The sequence below is a fragment of the Sminthopsis crassicaudata genome, chromosome 3, assembly GCF_048593235.1.
Source record: "Sminthopsis crassicaudata isolate SCR6 chromosome 3, ASM4859323v1, whole genome shotgun sequence".
Taxonomy (NCBI): domain Eukaryota; kingdom Metazoa; phylum Chordata; class Mammalia; order Dasyuromorphia; family Dasyuridae; genus Sminthopsis; species Sminthopsis crassicaudata.
Window position 1 is genome coordinate 313,432,560 of NC_133619.1, and position 22,668 is coordinate 313,455,227.

The 22,668-nt window shown below is 33.8% G+C and overlaps 1 protein-coding gene across 3 annotated transcripts in view; it reads left to right on the forward strand.

Annotated features, from left to right (window-relative positions):
* The first annotated feature begins 381 nt into the window (after positions 1 to 381).
* DZIP3 (DAZ interacting zinc finger protein 3) overlaps positions 382 to 22,668 on the forward strand; it is a 111,114-nt gene continuing 88,827 nt past the window's right edge. For all 3 annotated transcript variants that reach the window (XM_074301127.1, XM_074301129.1, XM_074301128.1), the window contains exons 1-3: positions 382 to 519; positions 6,508 to 6,599; positions 17,121 to 17,267. In XM_074301127.1, the coding sequence (XP_074157228.1) occupies positions 6,540 to 6,599; positions 17,121 to 17,267 (207 nt within the window). In that variant the 5' untranslated portion in view covers positions 382 to 519; positions 6,508 to 6,539. The remainder of the gene's footprint in view (positions 520 to 6,507; positions 6,600 to 17,120; positions 17,268 to 22,668) is intronic.

Genomic DNA, 22,668 nt, shown 5'->3' on the forward strand with positions numbered 1-22,668 from the left:
ATATCTTTGATTTGAATTAACTGTGTTTTCTTGTTAACTAGTAAAGGTGAGCCAATTGAACGCACCATTTTATGAGCTCTCATGTTGAATGGTTTTGAAATCACAATATCTTGAAAGTGGGGTAATCTTGTCTGGTGGAATCCATTCTGAGAATAGGGATGGTGGTGTCCACAGGTGCTACAGATAAAATCAACTTAATGTTGTTTACTATGCTAGGTGGCCAGATAGGTAAAGCTATTTATAGGTTCTATATTTAAGGGGGAAAAAGGGGAGACTTTAGGCTGCCCTCAGATGACACGTTCACTGCAAGCCTGAGAGCACAGGTTGCTGGGAAGGGGCGGGTCCATCAAGTTCCAGGAAGGAGGGCTCAGTTAATAAGACCAAATGAGTTGGTTTCAGTTTCATACTAGCTGAAAAAATTTGTCTCTCTTGATGTGACCAGAGCAACGAAGCCCAGATTCACCCACATCTTGTCCCTACCTAAGAATTTTAAAGACTTCTCATTCTATCTTTAGGACGGTAAGAACGTTTTATTATTTTAAATCCTGTTAAAATATTTATCTAATTAACTCCTGCGAGTTTTTAGGAACACAACCCCAATGCGGCTGCTACCACTGCTGCCAAACAATTCTGGTCTTAATTCTGGGCTTCTGAGACTGTAGCCGATCTGTATTAAGTAGCGAATGAGAGAAATGGGGATTTGTAGAGGAATGGAGGTTCCTCTTGAGTATTTTCACTGGATAGTTTTACCTCGAGATAATTTAAGTATCTTTTAAAAAATATTCCTGTGTTCCTCTTAATTCCTCATTCAATCATTTCACAGCTTGGTTTATTTAGTGCATTCATTCATTTCTGTACCCTAAAATTCGCCCAAGATTAAGAGTATGTGGGGGGAGGGGAGGAAGTGGTTGGGAGGTATTGGTAGGGGTAACCTCTGTTATCCTACTTTAGTTTGGAAAGTGCCTTTTTTTCGAAAAGACTTGATTCCCACGCTGCCCAATATTTCCTGAATATGCCTTGTTGAGGCTTGTGACTAATAACAGCAGATTGGGAGAACGCTTTAAGGGGGAAAGTTTTAACTTACACTTAAAAAACTTTAGGATATGAGCTTTTTTGCGTATTGAAACCCTGCTTGTCCGGGTCAGCAATAGATCAATGACTGGGTCTCTCAGCACAGCAGTTACTCTGCTTCATAATGTTGTTTGAGAAATCCAAGGGACCAGTAAGAAATCTCAAGGAAAACATTTTCGTCACATGATCATGATTAATCCTTGGGCTTTGTGTGTCCGTGACTTACCTGACTTTAAGTAGGAGATGAAGTAGAGAGAATAAGTTCATGCCGCCTCCCCAACCTCTTGGCTTTCTGCCTGCACCCAGAAATAAAGGCAGGGAGAAACCCTGTAGACGTGTTTCAAACTTACACACTCACGAATCTAAAAGGGTAAGTGATAAGAGCAAGAAGTATTTCTCAGTCTGGAAGTGAGGAGGAAGGTATGAGCAATTGGAATACTTAGTTTTAAACAGGCAGGACACTGGCATGGAAACTTGCTTGGGGGTGGGGAGTGGAGGAAGGAAAAGAGGGATTGGCTGATGATATGTCGCTGCCTGAGAATTAGCCCGATTTCAGCATGTGACACAGAAGAGGTGTAAAGTCAAATATAGTCCCTACCGGAACTCCAAAATATATGCTTTGCTTATGCATTCATTACTATCTATCCATACAGTAAAGCCTACCTCCTAGAAAAATCTGAATTCAAGAAAAGAACATTTCCTTTCAATGTGACTTGTAAAAGGAATATCATCTTTTGTGCTTTGTGCCTTTCTTTGGTTTGTGAAAATGTGGTCCCCAAAGCAATTCAGAGCTTCATGCCAATGGAGTTTTTCTTTTTTTAGGGACATAGTATTTCTTTAACTTTATTTCCTTGACATTGAAGCTGTATTTATATAGGTATTAATTTCCCATTAGAATATCTTAGCATTCACAGATACTTTGAGATTTGTAACATATGTACACACACATATTTTATGTGTGTTTCTTATTTAGTCTTTACAGCCTTTTTAGGTAGGTACTCTTCTCTTCATTTTTTGTAGAAACTGAGGCAAAAAGAGATTAAGTCTCTTATCCAGGGTTGGCAATTAATGTGTCTGAGGCAGAAATTGAATTCAGGTCTTCCTGATTCCAAGTCCAATACTGTATCTATATATATGACCTCTGAGTAAGGATTATTTCCTAAATTTTATTTGTATCCCCAGCACTTAGTAAAGTACTTGACAAGTTGGTGGTATTTAATTAAATTTATTACTTCTTGATTGATTATTGATGACCAAATGTCCAAAAAAGATTGAATATGTGATTATATGGCTTTTGTGTGTGTGTGTGTGTGTGTGTGTGTGTGTGTGTTCCACAATGCTATCCATGAAGTATGTAAGCTGTCTGTTTAATTATGTCATTTTACAAAATTTTGGAAGTATCAGAATTCCTATGCCATATTGTTCATCCTTTGGGAATTTAGCCTTTTAAAAAATATTGCATTGTAGTATGGAAATGATAGTAGAAGTAAATAGGGTTTTTTTTTCTTGGGGGGAGTGATTTCATTTTCTTTTTAAAGAATCTATTACATTCTTAAGAAGACTTTGATTGTCATGAAATTGGTAAATGAAATCACTGGTACAATGATTGAGCTTTCACTTTGAGTCAGAAAATGTGAGGCCTTAGGCAAATTGTTAAAAATTCCAATTTGGTTTTCTTTCCTTCTTTTCTTACAAAAGCTAACTTAGTGTATATGCAAAATGGATGCCTAGTGCACACATGTTTATTGAATTAATATAAAGTGAGGCAGCATGGGACAGTGGAAGTAGAATTGATTCTTGGTGTTACAGGACCTAAATTCTAATACCCAGATAATAAATAAATGGAAGAGGTGATCTTAAGCAATTACCTCTGGTTCTCATTTTTTTTCACCCATTTTAAAAAAATAACATTTGGTGTTTGAATTAAAGAAATTTACTTTATAGCCAGTGCTTTAGGAACTGATTTATTCCAAAATGTGAACTACATCTTCCTCCACTTGCAATAATATAGTAAAACTTGAAGTTCTATATAAGTATGCAGAATTCAAGACTTTGTTATGGGCCAGAACTCTGAAACAAGGATTCTTACAAGGTGTTAAGTCAATGGAATTGATAAATACAATGGTTATCTAGCATGGTGATTAATAGTTCTTTAGTTTAGTACATATACTTAGTACTTAATATAGTTCTCTAAGTTCAGTATGATTGATTTAATCTTTCAACAAATAATGCTTTCCTAGTGATATAATGATTGGTTTATACTCAGTGTAGAGCATATAAGCAGGAACTCAGAGCCAGAGACAGACTCAGAAGGGCTCAGAGAGAGACTCAGAAGGGGCCCAGAGACACTTTCATTCCATCTTTGGTCTGGCTCTTAGTGGCTCTCCTGGGGGTCGGAGGGGATACAGAGCCAGAGAAGACCGAGAACTGGAGGGGGGAGCTCAAGCTCTCAGAGCCAAGGAGAGAAATTCATTCCATCTTCCTTCAGGCTCCTGAAGTGGCTGGGCTGGCCTGGCTTCTTGCACTTCCCCCACTAAGACCAAGGCTAGTCTGAAAGCCACAAGAAAGCTAGCTGAGCACCAGGTGAAGGAGACAATAAAGACTTTTGGACTTTAACACCTGGCTATTCTCGAGGTGATTACTGAAAAGAAGGCAGGTCCAGAGACCTCCATAAAACCAAGGAGAACATTACAAGACTCTACTTATAACAAAAGCTCAAGATATGTAGATAGGAATGCCATCTAGGACAGTGGAAATGCAACACAATTTTCTATGGGATGGGAGCAAGAGGGTCTTAGTAAGATACCTGGTGGAAAAACCTCCTAGTTTACAATTCTGCAAAAGGTGTATAAGATTATAAGCTTCTTGAAGCCAAGGAAATCTTTTTATCCGAATTTAGAACAAAGCCTGACCTGTAGCAGGTACTTAATAAATGTTTTTTGATTGACTTTAGCCATTCAGACTAGTTTTGGTTGTAGTTAGAGAATAAATTGTCTTTTTACATAAAAAACAATGATATCTGAAAAGAATGTTTGATGTATTTTTTTCTATTTAGTAGTTAGAAAGCAACTTCATTAGAAGTTCCTATCCTTAGGAAGAAAGGTAACCAAAACATATTTTGAGGGAAATCCCTATTTATAATAGATGAGTCATGATGATCAGAGGAATGAATAGATAAGTGAACAGAAATCAAAAGCAAAAATGATCTGAGAACATAGGGGAGGGAGGATTTGCAGCTATATAGTCTGCTAAATATTTATGAAAAAATGGCTTAGCTAGCTTGATTTCACAAAAGCCTAGAGAGACTTGCATGAACATTGCACATGGTAAGAACAAGATTATGTAATCAACTATGATGGATTTGACTCTTCCCAACAATGCAGTGATTCAAAGAAATTCCAATTGACTTGGAATGGAAAATGTCATCCACATCCAGAGAGAGAACTATGAAGACTGAATGTGGATCGAAGCATAGTAATTTCACCTTTAATGTTTGTTGTTTTTTTTTTTTTTTCTTTGTCATGACTTCATTCCCTTTTGGTCTGATTTTTCTTGCAAAATGTGACACATCTGGAAATGTTTAAAAGAATTGCACATATTTAACCTTTATCAGATTGCTTGCTATCTTGGGGAAGAGGGAGTTAAAAGAGGGAGGGAGAAAAATTTGGAACACAAAATTTTACAAAAACGAATGTTGAAAACTATATTTACATGTATTTGGAAAAATAAAATACTTTTGAAAATTTAAAAAAATTAAATAAATGCAGAAGATGGCTCAGTTATTAAAAGAATCAAATTGAGATGAGAAAAGTAAATTAAAGAATGAACATATGGAACAAAGGGTAAAATATTATTTGCAAATGGTTTAATGGTATACCCAGAAAATACAGAGAATTCAGTGAGAGGGGGAAAATAAAACGGGTTTTCAGCAAGATAGTGAACAAAGATATAAGACTCACAATTATTTGTTTTTATATGTCACTAGTAAATCCTAAGAAATATTAAAATTATAAAAAAATCAAATATCTGCATTAACCCACAAAGATCTATATGATCTATACAAACAAAATATAGTCCATTAAAATTTTAGTAACAGAAACAGAAATATCTGAGCAAATTGAAAAATATGTCAGATACTATGTAACTAGGAAGGGCAATAAATGAGTTCAAATTTTACCTTAGTTACCTACTTAGTGGCTGTGTGAACCAGAATAAGTCTTTTAACCTTTTAATCTGTTTTCTCAGAGTTGTGAGGAAAAAAAGAGAACTTGAAAATAAAGACTTTGCAAACTTTAAAGCGCTCAATAAATAAGTGGTGTTTTTGCCCTTACTTGGCTCAATAGAATAAAATACCAATATTGTCTGAAGGGATATATTAATTAAGTGAAATATTTGGTTAATAGAATATCAACTCCTCGAAGGCAGGATTTTGTGTTTGTCTTTACACTTCTAGTGCCTAATGTGTGTTAAAATGTAAAAAAATACATTTAATTTGAAACTGTGATTTCATCACTGTAAGGAATTTTCCTGGTGAGGAAACATCCCCTTATCGATGCAGAACTTCAATTTGTAGATTTAGAGCGTTTTCCCGCATTACTAATATGTTTCAGTGTTGGAAGCAAGATCTTTCTGGCTCTGTGGCCAGCTCTCTTTAAGTTGCTATTCTGCTTCCTCCTGTGTGCCTTGTATGTAGTACTTAATATATGTTTGTTGAATTGAATGTGACAGTGTGTATTTTTTTCTGCTATGATATAGGTCATTAATACATTGGATTGCAATTTGAATCATTGTCCAGATGAGGAAATTAATAAACAGCAGGTCATTGCCTTTCTTATAATAATTAATTGTTTTTCAGCATCCGTTCACTTTAGATGTTGTCCGTAGAATATTCTTGAACACTAATTATTTCTAAAAACCTGATTACTTTAAAAAAGGATGAGAACCTAGAGGTTGACAAAAAGACTTAAAAAACCCCATGATCAACTTTTTTTTTTTTTTTTTTTTTTAAACAGGCCATGTTGTTTAAAATATATATATTGTTCAGAGTGCGTCATCTACTGGGGGAAAAAAGTAATTTCAGGGCACCATTTCATTCAAATTAACTTGGACTCATGTCTTGGAAGAATCTTTTCTTTTTTTCTTTTTCTTTTTCTTTTTCTTTTTTGTTTGCTGTTATATAACTGCTAAAGATTCAGAGTATTTTGTATTAAGTCTTTGTGGTATACTCTAATATCTGGTAATGGAAAGGCAAAGATTTCTTTGCTTTATCCCGATTTCCCAAAAAAGATATAGCATCTAACATCAACTACCTTTTTGAACAGCATGAGACTTTTGGACAATCTTTGAGACTTTCATACAAAGTTTTAACAAGTCAAGAGCTATGAAGTTGACTGAGATGATTTTGTTCTGTGTATTGAATAAGCTTTTCTCTTTTAGCTTCCATTGAACCTAATACTAGGAGTTCAGCTATGGAGAATCACACTAAGAGAAAAACTGGGAGACAAATGAAGATGACAGCTAATCAAATGGTAAGAATAAACCGAATTATTTTAGCCAGTTGTTAAAGTACTTTTTAGAAAATAGTAAAAATTTTTATTGGAATGATGAAAAATCAATTGAACTTTCTATTTAAACATTTGTTACATGATCTTTAATCTTTCACTTTTTATTTGAAGCCCTTTCCCTGCCTCAGTAAATAGAATATTACCTAATGAGTCTAATTGAATGCTTCTTTATGGTTGAGAAACTTGCTACTGTATCAAGGTCAATGAAAGAGTGCTATTTGCTTTCACCATGATGTGTGTGTGTGGAAAGCTATAGAGAGGAAAAAAACTGGAACTGAAAATTAAAATTAAAAGGAGAGTAAAGTCAGGAATTAATTGAATTTGGCCATTTGGACAATGGTAAATCCAGCCAGTTAACTCTCTTTAAGTTTCAATTTCCTCATGTATAAAATGAAAATTTTCTTATACTGTTTGTTTTACAGGATTGCTATGGGGAAAATACTTTGTAAACCTTAATGTACAATAGAAGTATGAGTTATTATTCTGAATATTAGTTCTCACTATTCAGCTCCATAGATTGAAAGGTAGACATTGTAGGATACTGGCTAAATCTTATTTTGGAGCTTACCTTTACAAGAGGTATTTAAAAAAAATTTTTAAGTTATGTGAATTATTCTGTTGTATCTTTTATTTAAATGTTCGGTGCAACATAAATTGCGTTCCATTTAGTTGTTCTTGCCCACTATGGTACTCTCAGAATTTATAGTCTCGTGACAACATTTAGCAAAGTAGGTGCTCTGTTGAATGAATGGATGGATGCTAAAAATTTAAATGAGTGCTTTCCCTTTGCTTTCCTTCAACTTTAATATGATTTCCATTTCCAGAGGAGAAAGATGAGCCTCAAAAATTCCCATAATTAGTGGGAATATAATAATTGGTTGACCTTAAGTATTTTAGTCATATTTGTATATAGTCCTGTTATGAAGATTGATCCTAATTTTCAATAAATGAATTATAAAACTGAAGCAATGTTTATTATTGGGGGGGATATATACAACTACTAAATATGAAATAACAATGAGTCCAACATTCATTAGTTAAATGACTATTTTTTGAGACAATTGGAGTTAAATGACTTTCCCAGGAGCACACAGCTAGAAAATTAGTCTTTGAAGCTGGATTTAAATTTAGGTTTTTCTGATTCAGCTGTTCTAGCTATATGACAATTAAAGAGAACATGTCATACTTGAAATAAGCATAAGCAAAGTGAGCTAATACAAGAATTATGAGAATCAGATTAGAAAAGAAAAACTTTAAAAACCACTATGTGGGGCAGAAGGATGAATTATCAACATTAAACCTGTTGCATTATGGCATCAGCTTTCTAAAGATGGACTGAGGACCTAACATGAAGGGATATGTGTTTTGTTTCAAACAAGTGTATTAGCAATACATTATTAGCTATGCCATGGAAGAAAGTAAGTTACAGTATAAATTCTTCTTTGAATAATGATTATTAAGAGAATTACAATGTAGCAGTTAAAGCAATGTTCTAGTTTATCATTTGTCCTTGGCTGTAGTTGAGAGAATGAAATATTGTACAGCTACATGGGTTTAAAAAATCTTGTTTGAGCAATCAATAAAGATGAATAAGTTATTCTTTATTCATCCAAGGACAAATCATTACAACATTACTATAAATCATTACTATATTAAGATAGTTTTATACAATATTTGATGAAAAGAACCACAGAATTTAAGAATTGAAATGAACCTTAGTATCTCTCTAGTCCAACCTATGTGATAAAGTTCTTAACCTAGGATTAGAATTTGAGGGAGCCAGTGAGTTTGGATGGAAAAAAAAAGTTTATATCTATATTTTTTCCTAGTTTGGGTTTCCTTTGTAATTCTGTGTTTTTAAAAATATGATACTGAAGAATTCAGTAGATTTTACTGGACTGCCAAAGGAACCCATGCCAAAAAAAAAAAAAAAAAAAAAAAAAAGATTAAAATCATTAGATGAAGCTTCTTTACACATTTATTCACCAACTACTGGTTGAATGCTTATTATGTGCCTTCAAGATAAGATATGGATATATATAACTACAAGGTAAAATGTAGTGGTTGTTAAGGAAAACAGTTACACAGTGCAATGGAAGTTTGTAAGGAGAAGATGTCATTTTGGACTAAAAAGAATCTGGAAACATTTTATTGAAGAGGTGCTATTTGAGGGATGAGTAGGCAATTTCTATAGGCAAAAATGGTGAAGGGGGACGCATTAGAGAAAGAGGATCAACATGAACAAAAGTTTAGAACAGGGAAAGAATGGTAAATGGTCAGTAAAGGACAAGTATTCTGATTTAGCTAGAATATAAGATACACGTTGGGGGAATTGGAGATTTGTGAATAGGGTTATAACCAGTCTGAGCCTCAGTTTCTTCATATAAGTGTTGAGTTAGACAATCTCTGAATCTAAACTTATAACCCTATTCACAAATCTCCACTGATCTCATACTTTGGTATATCTCATACTTTGGAATCATGCTATCATTATTATGGTATATCTCATCATGAGTACTTTGGTCAGATGATTATGAGAAGCTGCATAAGGATTTGAACCTTCATACTTTGTCTCCACACTAAGTGCTCATTCCACCTTTTTTTTTTTTTTTTTTTTTTTTTACATTTTTAAATTTTTTAGAAATTAAAGAATTTTTCTTTTTTTTTTTTTTCCTCCACACTAATGATAAGTCTTGAAAAATAGATTTAGGAGCTAGATTTTGTTGGGCATTGAATGCTAGATTAAATATTTTAGTTTTTTCATTAGGTAGTAGGGAGGTTTTTGTGTTGGGACATTGACATGATCAGAATTGTACTTGAGAAATGTGATCTTTTCTATAGTGTGTGGAGTTTATTAGAGAAGAGTAGTTGACATAATTAGATTTGAATATTGGTAACATATTAAATCTTGTATAGACTGATGGAAAGTGAAATAAGCAGACCCAGGAGAACAGTTTATATAATAACAATATTGTAAAGAGAAATCAACTTTGAAAGTCCTGGAAACTCTAATCATAATAATGATAGCATGATTCCAAAGTACTCATGATGAAACATGCTACCTACTACCATATAGAAAGCTGATGGATTCAGAAGTCAGACTGAAATATCTTTCCTATTTTCCCCCCCTTTTCCATGTTTTGTATGATTATAAATATTTGTAATAGGTTTTTTTTTCTTCATTTTTCAATGGGTAGGAGAGATGAAAGAGGAAAAGAGAGAATTAAGAAACAACGAGCTTTTATAGTTGCATGTTCAATTCATTAATCTTCTTGTTCTCTATTTTATTTATGTAAGCATCTAGAGATAATAAAATTTCCCTTAAGAACTGCTTTGGATGCATCCCATAAATTTTAATATTTTGTTTCATTATTGTCATTCTCTTGGATAAAATTATCTATTATTTCTATGGTTTGTTATTTCACCCATTCATTCTTTAGGATTAGATTATTTAATTTTTCAATTAATTTTTGGTCTATTTTTCCACATTCCTTTATTACATGTAAGTTTAATTGTATCATGATCTGAAAATAATACATTTACTATTTCTGCCTTTCTGTGTTTTGAGTTTTTTGTGTGCTAATACATGGTCAATTTTTGTATAGGTTCCATGTACTGTTGAGAAAAAAGTATATTCCTTTCTGTCCCCATTCAATTTTCTCCAAAGGTCTATCATATCTAACTTTTCTAAAATTCTATTTACCTCCTTAACTTCTTTCTTGTTTATTTTGTGGTTCAATTTATCTAGTTAGGAATCAACAATAAAACACAATTGAATTAAAAAAGATATTTTAAAGTTACAATCAGTGGGACTTCAAGACTTAGATAAGTCTGTAGTGGTGATATGGGAGGAAGAAGGAAAATTAATATTAATTCTAGGGCTATTGAACCCAAGTGACCAGGAAAAAGGTTGTACTCTTAGTAGAAACAGAGAAGTGAAAAAAAGCTAATTGGGGGCATTGTGATGAAAGGTCAAGATGACAGTTGAGTAGTAGTTTTAACAGAAATTGAGATTGTCCCTGATGAGACATATATAGGTGTTGATGGCAAGTACCCAGAATTGCATTTTTAGAGCTCAGAAGAGTTGAAACTTGAAATATATTTATCTTTCTGTATAGGTGACTCATAAGAGTCATGTGCAGGACTCATAAGAGTAAATATAAAAAGAGGACTTTTGATAGAACCATTTATTAATCATAGAATTCTGAAGAAATATTCAAAGAAATTTTGATCATTTAATGATCAACTGAAAGAGATAAAGTAATTGGAGAGGGAAGAGGGGAGTGAAGGGATTTATGGGAGAAGTTTGACTCAGGCCAAAAGAATTTATTCAGACTGAAAAGCAGTGGGTGGGGTAAATGATGTAATCCCTCTGCCTGTATTTGCTCCAGAGTCTGCTCCCCCAGTCTCAATGGGATTTAGGTCTTGTGCTGAAGTCATGAGGAAGGACCAGTACCATCCATATTTTTCTTTTTTTAGCTAAAGCTTTTTATTTTCAAAATATATTCATGAATAAATTTCAACATTCTTCCTTACAAAACCTTGTATTCCAAGGTTTTTCCTTCCCTCCCCCCATCCCTCCCCTAGATAGCAAGTGATCCATATATGTTAAACATATACAATTTTTTGACACATATTTGCACAAATATCATGCTTACAAGAACAATCAAATAAAAAAATTAGAAAGAAAATAAAATGCAAGCAAACAACAACAAAAAAAGTAAAAATACTATGTTGTGGTCTACATTCAGTTCCCACTGAATGGGTGCAGATGGCTTTCCTCATCACAAAACCATTGGAACTGGCCTGAATAATCTCATTGTTAACAAATACCATGTCCATCAGAATTGATCATTGTATAATCTTGTTGTTGACATATAATGTTCTCCTGATTCTGCTCATTTCACTTAGCACAGTACCATATCTTTCAGTCCCTGAAAAACACAAGGAGGATCTCCAAGGAAAGCTCAAGTGAACCAGGAAGGCGTAGGACTCTGGATATCTTTAGGTGGAAATTGTAGGGCTATTTTGGGGGAATATAGAAAGAATTCTTATCTAGTTCCATCTTGCTAGTTTTCCTCTCTAAACTCTGTGATTTTGTAATTAAATCATCTATTCCAATAGCAACCTGGGAATCATAAGGCTTGAACTCACTGATTTTGACATGAAAGGGACTTCAGAAGTTATCTAATCCCCAGATTAGGAAATTGAGGCCTAGAGAGGTGAAATTATTTGAAAGTTACTATCCATTTGACCTTGAGAAAGCTGTTCAGTTTCCCTGATCCCCAATTTCCTCTCTGTAAAATTAAGGATATTTCTCCCAATTAGCATCCAGAGGTCCTGGATCAAATAAGATACTGGATGTAAAAGTGCTTTGTAAATTGTAAAGGGAGGGATAAATGTAAGTTCTTATAATGATAGCTAACATTACTATAGTACAGATATTGCAAAGTGCTTTATATATTGTCTTATCTGGTTCTCACAACAATCTTGTGAGTAAGTGCTATTATTATCCCCATTTTGGAGATGAGGAAACAGACTGAATGAGATCAAATGATTGTCTGGGGCAAACTTCTTAAACTGTGGATTGTAACTCAATATGGAGTCATGTAATTGAATGTGGGGTTCATAAAATTATGATTTAGTAACAGTAAATATTTGATGTGTATATCTATTTTATATATCTGTATACTCAAGATTTCATAAAAATTTCTAAGGTGAGGAGATCATTATATACTTCAACCACAATACTATATGATGATCAATTCTGATGGATGTGGCCATTTTCAACAATGAGATGAACCAAATCAGTTCCAATAGAGCAGTAATGAACTGAACCAGCTACACCCAGCGAAAGAACTCTGGGAGATGACTATGAACCACTACATAAAATTCCCAATCCCTCTATTTTTGTCTGCCTGCATTTTGGATTTCCTTCACAGGCTAATTGTACACTATTTCAAAGTCTGATTCTTTTTGTACAGCAAAATAACTGTTTGGACATGTATACATATATTGTATTTAATTTATACTTTAACATATTTAACATGTATTGGTCAACCTGCCATGGGGGGCAGGGGAAGGAGGGGAAAAATTAGAACAAAAGGTGTGGCAATTGTCAATGTTGTAAAATTACCCATGCATATATCAGGTAAGTAAAAACTATTAATAATAAAAAAAATTAGATTATTGATTCTGTCGCATTGAAAAACTCATATCTTACATTTTTATAGTACATTTGGATTTACAAAGAACATGCCTCACAAGAAAGGTTCACAGTAGAAAAAGGCAAAACAGTAATGAAAACCACTTGTGTAGTGTTACAATGTTGTAAAATTACCCATGCATATATTTAGTAAATAAAAACTATTAAAATATAAAAAAAAAATTTCTAAGGTGGAAAGGGTCGCAAATGGAAAACATTTAAGAAGCCCTTATCTAAGATGACAAGTTTTAAGTATCTGGGGCAGAATTCCAACTTAGGCTTTCCTTGACACCAACTCTAATATTCTATCCCTTATATCACTTAGTTGCCTCAATTCCTATTCCTATTTTTATTATCTTATTGATGAGAAAACTAAGAATTAAAATAGGTAAGTGTTTTCCTCTAAGATCTCAGAGATTTAGTGAAAAAGCTGAGGTTCTATTACATGTAGCATTTTAACCTTTTTACCACTTATGTTTGTGAGTTGAACAGTAAATTCAATGTGAAAGCAAAAATAATTAAATGGGAGACAAAAACATATATAATTTTTGTTCTGGAGTGAGGCAGTGTGACAGTGAATAGGGAGATGTGCCTCAAACAGGGAGATGTGGGTTCAAATTTAACTTAAAAAATTATTTTCTCCCATAATTAGATATAAAAACAATTTTTGACATTCATTCAAAAATTTTTTGAGTTCCAAATTTTCTCTCTTCTTCTCCTTGCTCACCCTCCCCCTTCTTTTCTGAGATGGTAAACAATTTGATACAGATACATATTCAATCATATAAAACATATTACCATATTAGTCACTTTGTGCAAGAAGACACAGACCCAAAGGAAAAAAAAAAAAATGTTGTAAAATGTTGTAAAATTACCCATGCATATATTTAGTAAATAAAAACTATTAAAATATAAAAAAAAAAATTTCTAAGGTGGAAAGGGTCGCAAATGGAAAACATTTAAGAAGCCCTTATCTAAGATGACAAGTTTTAAGTATCTGGGGCAGAATTCCAACTTAGGCCTTCCTTGACACCAACTCTAATATTCTATCCCTTATATCACTTAGTTGCCTCAATTCCTATTCCTATTTTTATTATCTTATTGATGAGAAAACTAAGAATTAAATTAAATTAATATAGTGAAAAATAGTATGCCTCAACATGCATTCAGACTCCATCAGTTTCTTCTATAGAGATTGTAAATTTCTTCATCTGAAAACTGCCTGTTCATATCCTTTGATCATCAGATACCATTTTTGATACTTCCCTAGCGGTGTAACCAAGTCACTTAATTTCTGTGTATTAAAATCAACATTTTAGGGCTAATCTAAATGTCATAGATAGGTTGTAGTGTGTGTTTCTGAAGGGAGTTTCCATACCAATGGCTTCGGATTTAAGAATAACAAATCAATCCTTCTAACACAATTTTCATTCAAACTAATGTAAACATTCTTTACAAAAATAAACAAGTTGTCAGTCTTACATAGTTCTAAATTCTTCTGTGTAAAAGTGAATCATCAGTCTTTTGTGGTTCATATTATAGATTTTCCCATCTCCAGTTTCAAGTAGATTACTTACATATACATTTTGGAACCAAATGGGGAGTGGCCTGAGGCAGGGCAAGGGACAAAGTGATACTATCAAGTCAACTGACAGCTCCACTTTTCTTGTTTTTGAACTTATCATGCCTCTTTTTAGTCTGAATTTCTTTCTGGAGAAATTTTCCAAAATGTAATTGCTATGGCTGCTAAGCAATTCTCTGGTTCTGCTATCAAAAAATTCAGAAGTTGAGCTATTCCAAGTGTGGGGATAGCAAAATATAAGCTCCTTAAGTGTACCCTTTTGTAGCCCCACCACCTAGGACTGTGCTTTGCACACAGAAAAACACTTCAATACGTATTGAATTTCTTAAAGGACATTTAGGTTGGTGAGAGAGAACATTCTTCTAGGTAATGAGGAAGGGCTTTGTGAGGAAAGATGTTAATAGTGACTCATAAGTGAGAGAGGAAAAAGCAAAGGCCATCAATTGGGGAAACAGGCAGGAGGTTCAGAGTACTGGTAGAGGAAGGACCATGGTCTTCTGAGCTAAGAGGGCCACTTTTTCATATCATTGAATTCTTTTGGACAATTCAGAAAAAAACAGAAACTAAAACCCCAACCCCCAAATGGTTATACACTGATAACTGATCTTTGGGTTTTATTTGCAAATTGCCTATACAGATAATAGAATTAGAGATTCTGAGGTCTCACAAGTTAGTTATTGTACAGATGGGTCAAAAAGGTGAAATGTTTTAATTCTACTACAAAAGAAAATAAAGTGTTATTGGAAAACTTAAGTTACACTTGATTTCCATAATATTCATTGTTCCCTGTCATTAAAATGAATAATGGTTTAGTGTACACAGCAAGATGCCTGCAGGATATTTTTTTGTTTGAACTTAGCTTCCTTTTTAGCAGCAGTTCAGACTTGTCACTAATAAATATTCATCTGGGGAATATCAGATGGCTCCACAGCAATATCCAAGGGAGGTTTTTAACAGCAACTTGAAGAGCATGTCCTTCTGACAGTGGGCCATTAGAATTGTCTTTGCCATCATTTTTAATTGAATAAGGTTTTGTTTTCTACAAAGAAAAATCTGTTATACATGGCTTATTTTGCACTTTGGTTATTATTCAGCTGATTTTTAAAAATGGTTCTGTATTTAGTGACTTAAGCAATAGCTCCATTTTTGCAAAAGTTAATATTCATGACTCAGCTTGGCTTAGTGGAATCAGGCATACCTGGTTTCAAATCTCTATATCTTATATTTATTAATTCTATAATTATGGAAAAGTCATTTAATTTCTTTGAGCCTCAGAAAATTCTTTAAGAATAGAGATAATGCAGAATGGTGATTGGGCACTGAACTTATATTCAGGAAGACCAGGATTCAAATCCTACTGCATTTGCCTACTGGGGACACTAGCTGGATTCCCTGTGTCTCAATTTTTTCATGTTTAAAATTGGGGGGGGGGTCAGATTCCATGGTCTCTAATGTCTCTTCTAGCACTCAATCTCCAATCCTATGAATTAGGGACATATCTAAATCTATATATATCATATAACTGTGACAAGAATCTCATAGTTCCTCTGCACTCAAGCTTTGTGTCCATAGGCAAAATATGGGAGAGGTAGGTAGTACAGTGGAAAGAGTATCTAACTTAGGGTCAGGAAAACTCATTTTCCTGAGTTCAGATCTAGCCTTAAACTTTCTCACTATGTGACCCTGAGAAAGGTCTTATATCTAAAATGAGTAGAAAATGTCAAGAAAACTCCAAATGAGGTCTCAAAGAGTTGGAAACAATTGAAGAATAACAAAGGTAAACTATAAGTATTTTTCCCTTATTAAAAATATTTTTATTTTCCCCAGTTACATTTAAAACAATTTTTCTTATATTTGTTTTTAAAACTTTGAGTTTCAGATTCTCTCCCCTTTCCCCACTCTTAGCCCCTTTTAAGAAAACATCTGTGAAATTATACAAAACATCTCTATGAGTTATGTTGTGAAAGAAAACCTACATCTCCTCCCCTAAAAAATATATATATATATATATATATATATATATATATATATATATATATATATATATTTATATATATATGTATCCTCAAGCAGGAGAGACAGAGACAGAGAGACAGACAGAGAATATACTTCAATATGTATTCAAACACAATCATTTCTTTGGGTATGGATAGAAGTTTTCATCGTAAGTCCCTCAGAGTAGTCATGGATCATTGCATTTCTGAGAATAGCAAAGTCATTCACAGCTGACAATTCTACAACAATGCTATTGCTTTGTATGCAGTACATAAAATATAAATCTTAAAGAACTGTCATTTTTTGGGTGTGTTTTCAGTAAGGCTAGACCATGAACATGTATTAGTCAACAAGCATTAAGTGCTTACTGAGCCAGCCGATAAATATTTTTTAAAGCATCTTCTTTGTGCCAAGTTCTGTGCTTAGTGCTAGAGAGTAAAAGAAAGGTAAAAGGCAGCCCCTATTCTTAAGAAGGCCACAGTCTAAGGGGGGAGACAGTGCGTAAACAATAATGTACAAAGAAGCTACATATATATGTATATATATGTTCACATACATATATAGTATAAACTAGAAATTTTCAACTGTGTCAGGCAGGTGTAGTATGTTCAGGTTGTCATCTAACTTTAGAATAATTGGTAGTGAGGAAAATTAGAATATGTGCAATGAAATAATGGATTCATATTTCTTTTATATTGTACAGGAAAAAAACATACATGAAGATCTCATAACCAGTAAGGGTCTATTGGAATTGAGAAGGATTTTGAAAATGATTTCATCAGTCCCTAGAGGTTTGAATCCTCACATCAAAGAATTTGTTCACACAGTTTTGTCCTTGCAAATGGTACAGGTAAAAGCATAATTTGTTTGGTTATGGGAGTGTTTCGGAGTATAATTCTATTGTTATGTTTTATGATTCTCTTCCTTCTCTATAAATTTTGTCTCAGTTTTTTTCAGTAGTAAAAAGGAATTATAATAGAACCCACCTCCCAGGATTGTTGTGAGGATCAAATGAGAAAATATATGTAAAATGTTCAGTATGTTATCTGACATGTAGTAGGCACAGTATTAATACATGCTATTATCAAATCAGGAGAGGTCATAGTCTTTTCTGTCCTGAGAGACCTTTTAAATAATTTAGGTTTTCTAAATAAACCTATTTAGAAAATAGGTTTGAGTGGCTGTTTTTCTTCAGGGACTAACTTTGTTATGAGCATGGTATATTGACAAATAAAAAGTAAACCAGAAGATCTAGAGTTCTAATCCCAGATCTGCAAGTAGTCACTTTATTTATTTATTTATTTATTTTAACGCATACAGTTATTTTCATTTTCCTGGTTTGTTTCTTCACATAGAAGGGGATTATAAATTTTAAAAAAAATTATAAGAATATAGCTGAAATTTCTTTCAGAAATTAGATTTTAAAAAAATGTTTAAATACTGGTTTTCCATTTTGTGGGTTGGAGGAATAAGAAAGACTCGTCTTCGTGAATTCAAATCTAGCTTCAGTCATTTACTAGCTATGTAACCTGGGCAAGTCACTGAACTCAATTTACCTCAGTTTCCTCATCTATAAAATGAGCTGGAGAAGGAAATGGCAAATCACTCCAATATCTTTGCAAGAAAACTTCAAAATGGAGTCACAGAGAAGACACAACTGAAACAATCTAATTTTAAAATGAGGACCATCTCTCACTTTAAAAGCCATTCATTCAAACATTTAAGTAACATAAATTTTTAATGGGCACAGTAAGCCCAGTTTTGTGATGTTCTCTATCTTTATTCAGTAGTATGTGAATGTAATGAAAGATACAGATGATGATAGTAATCCAGGGTGGGTGGAGGTTTTGGCAAGCCCTGATTAGCTCTGTTTTACTAGAGGAAGGGAATTAAGGGCAGAGGATAGAGTAGAATTGAGTTGCTTCATCAAAGATTTAAGAGTGTAACTAGTGTAGTTTTAATAGTCTTGAAAAGGATTGGGAGGTAGAGTAAATGGAGATGAAGATAAAGTACTGGGTTAAGGGTAGTAAGGGAGCAGTTAGATAGCATTAACAGATAGAGTACCAGTCCTGAAGTCGGGAAGCCTCTTGTTTTTGAGTTCATATCTGGCCTCAGACAGTTGTATCACCCGAGGAAAGTCACTCAAGCCTCAGTTTCCTCATCTGTAAATGAGCTAGAGAAGGAAACAGCAAACTACTCTGGTACCTTTGCCAAGAAAATCCCAAATAGGGTCACAAAGAGAAATGGTTTAGGATTGAAATGATAGTAGCAGCAGCAGCAACAACCACAAACAAAAGATAGTAAGGCATTAGGAAGGGTTTTGTTTTCCTTTCCTTTTCCCCTGAGTGGTGGAGAGGAGAGGGGAAAAAAATAAATACTTGTTAATAAAAAATAAAAAAAGAAAAAAAAGAAAAGATTATGAGTAAAGGTATTGGTCATAGGTAAGGAGACTGAGGAACTAGGATTCCTGGTAGTTAGAAGGAACATCAAGTGTATAGAAATCCTCAAGAATAAGGGCAAGAGTTAGGGTGGAGAATTAGACTTTGAAACCAAGTGCTAAATTCCTTGTGAAGGAAGGAGAATGATCCAAGTCTGGCAGATAACTGCCCTTACAAAATGAATCAGATGATACATCTGTTCATAGTGAACCCCACAGAATGACACAAGAATGAGTAAGGCAACAGGAATGGTAACAAATGACAGAAGGAAGCAAAGAACTAGGTTGTCTTCCAGCACAAGTTTAAGGGAAAAGAGGAGGAAATAAGTGATAGTATAACTGTATTGGAGAAGATGGGCAGGAATACAGTATTTTCTGAGGAAAAGTAGGTGTATATTGAGTGCAAGGAAATGAAAAACAGCTGAGAAAAAAAGGTTTTAGGATGAAGGGAAATTTTTTAATGGTAGATAAGGAATTTCAGACAGTACAATGTACAGGACTGGCAGACTTGGATGGGAACCTGGAAACAGTAGACTTGAGGGGAGATGAGCACTGGGGAATGGTAAGACTGAGATTAATTGCTGTGAAACAGTGGGAAGCAGTTGTAAGAGAGAGTGCTGTTTTCCACTTAAAAATGATGGACTCTTCATAGAGGGGTTTGGAAGAGTTGAGTGGAATTTTTCTAGTTTTAAGGACTTTAGCATCTTTTTCCAGGGGCTTACACTTTCTTGTTTTTCAGTTGATTTTTCAATTGTGCCTAACTCTTACCCACTTGAAATTTTCTTAATAAAGATATTGGAGTGATTTTCCATTTCTTTCTCCAGGTCATTTTATAGATGAGGAAATTGAAGTAAACAGGATTGTGTGACTTGCCCAGGGTCACACTTTCTAGCTTTCAGTGAATATTAAAGGTATATCAATCTCTTTTAAGTGTTAATGAGGAAACTTATCTTTAGTGAAAATGAAGTCCTGACAGTTTTGAGTCTCAGTGGACTTGTTGAGGTGAAGGACTCTGGTACTAGAGAAGAGGGTAATATTTAAATCTTAGGTGGTATGTTGAATAGTCCACTCAGGAAACCAGGACTTTGTCTTAGTTAACAGTGGTATTAAAATAACAACATAAGGAAGCAATACAATATATTTTTTGAAAATAAGATTTGTTTTCCAATTCTTTTACCTTTAATAATTATTGATTTTGATTCTTGCACTTGATGCTATGAAATTGTACTTTGATTCTATGTACATATTTTCATTTGCTAAGGGTAGGTAAATGGGGGACAAGCATTTATTAAAGATTGATTTTGTGCCAAGCACTGTGTGAAGTGCTTTACAGATATTAATTTATTTGATCCTCATAATAATACTGTGAGTTAGATGCTGTTGTGATCCCATTTTATAGTTGAAGAAACTGAGGCAGAGATTAAGTGACTTGTCCAGGATTACAAAATTCTTAAACCTGGATTAGGCTGGATTTGCACTCAAGTCTTTCTGACTTCAGACCCAATGCTCCTTCAACCGAGCCATCTACCTACCTCAGAAATTGTGTGGAACATAAAATTATGGACTTGGTCTGAGAATGTTGAATTTTAAATATTACTATCTGAAAATTCATGTATAATTTTTGATGCACAATGTTCTCAAGGTGTAAACAGTATGATAAATATTGCTAATGGGAAGGTTTTTACATTGACTGCATGTGGGCCATTTGTAGCCTTTTAATTAGTGTTTTTGTATAAGAGACATGGCTTAAAATAATTATTAACTATGCCATTCTGCTTTTTAAAATTACATAACTATATAAAATATATGTAGCTTTCAAATATGGAATTTGACTAGTGTTTTACATGTGGGAAAAAAAACTAAAAATAAGATAGGAAAAAGAGCTACACATGTCAAATTCTGGTACTGTTTAGAAACTAGATAAAATATCATGGAAATAGATTAAATCATAATGAGCTAGAGCCAGATACATAAAAGTAATCTGAGGTTTGACAAACCTTGCATCCTGGAACTCTAGGGAAACTATTCTTTATTCAATAACATCTGTTCTGAAAACTTGATAGTATTTTGGCAAAGACTGGCATGGTGGCAGACCAGCAATACTCTGTTCAATATAATAAAAATCTAAATGGATCAGTGATCTAAATATTAAAAACAAACCCCAGAATATCCACATCTATGAGACTACAGCTCTGTTGAAGTATTGATTTGTGGTTTTCTTTCTACATTATAATGTTTGTACTTTTCAAAGGAAAATAAAATTTATTTCAAAGAAATGAGAATTCAGTATAGTCACTTATAAAATTCATTTGTTGTTGATTCATTTCTGGCTCTTTGTGACCCCATTTGGAATACTTTTGGCAGAGTCATTGGAATAGTTTGTCATTTTCTTCTCCGGTTCATTTTACAGATAAAGAAACTAAGGCAAACAGTTAAGTGATTTGTCCACAGTCACACAAATAGTAAGTGTCTGAGGCTAGATGAATTGTTTTTTACTTCAGGCCTAGCATTCTATTCATTATGCTGCTTAGCTGCCTTGAGATTCCTTAATCCTCCTAAGAGCAACTTTGTTTAGGTAATTTCTTCTTGAGAACATACATGATGGCCTGACTTAATTAGCCTATTTGGCTAATTTTGGTCACTGTGAAATCTGTGTGCACCAATAATGATGAACCATCACCTTAATAATTGTTGGATTGTATTTTAATATTTAAAAAACCATGTGGTTACTATCTTTTGTTAGACTTTACCTTAAAAAGGCCAAGGTCTCCCACTGCATCCAGGGCCATCGCCAGTTGTCCTGATTTATATCTGGCCATTGGACCTACATGGCTCTAGAGGGGAAAGTGAGGCAGGTGACCTTGCATAGACAGCTGTTCCTCAGTTAAATCCAATTCACTGGAATGCCATGGCATCATCTCCCCACATGTCACGGTCTTCTTTGAAAACAAAGGACAAACAACAGCAATAGTATCTTTTGTAAATGATCACTAGCTTTTATACATTTTTTTTTCATATTTTTATATAATGAAAAATTAAGCTTCCCTTGTGTGTACGTACCTTAGTCATGAAATCATAGCTTTAAAGCTGAAAAGGAACTTTGGAACCATTTAATTCAATCCTTTCATTTTATATTTGAGGACGTTGGACCAAAGAGATTTAGTGACTTATCTAAATCATACAAGTACTAAATGGCAGAAGTAAGAGTTTAGACCAGGTTCTCTGACTTCAGATCTGTTGCTCTTTCCATAGTACCATGTGGTTAGCTATATATTATCCAACTATCCAACTATCCTTGTTAGTTATCTCACTTGACACTTCATCTGTATCAGTGACTTAATGCTCACTGTCTTCCATGGCAGTATCCTTGCTCATCTCTGTCTTTTGGAATCATAGGACCATAGGATTATACAGTTCTATGGTTTGAAGGGACATCAAAGGTCTCTAGTCCCAGGCTCTCATTTTTCAATTAAGGGAATTGAAGCATGAGGAAGTTAAGTGACTTTCTGACTCAGAGTGGGGATTTCAAAGCCTCCTTCTTGTTTCTCAGATAAGACCTTCCATCTATTGACTCCAAGCATTTTCACTGACTGTGCTCCATGCTTGGACTTCTCTTCCTCTCCACCTTTTATTCTCTTATAAAGGTAATGGTTGATCATTACTGATGTATACATCAGTATATCAGTATACAGATTTCATAGTGACCAAAAATTAGTCAAATAGACTAATTAATAGTCAAAACCATCACTCTAGTTAAATTATGTATGTTCTCAAGAAGACAGTCTGTGTAGAATTGCTGTTATAAGGGTTAAGG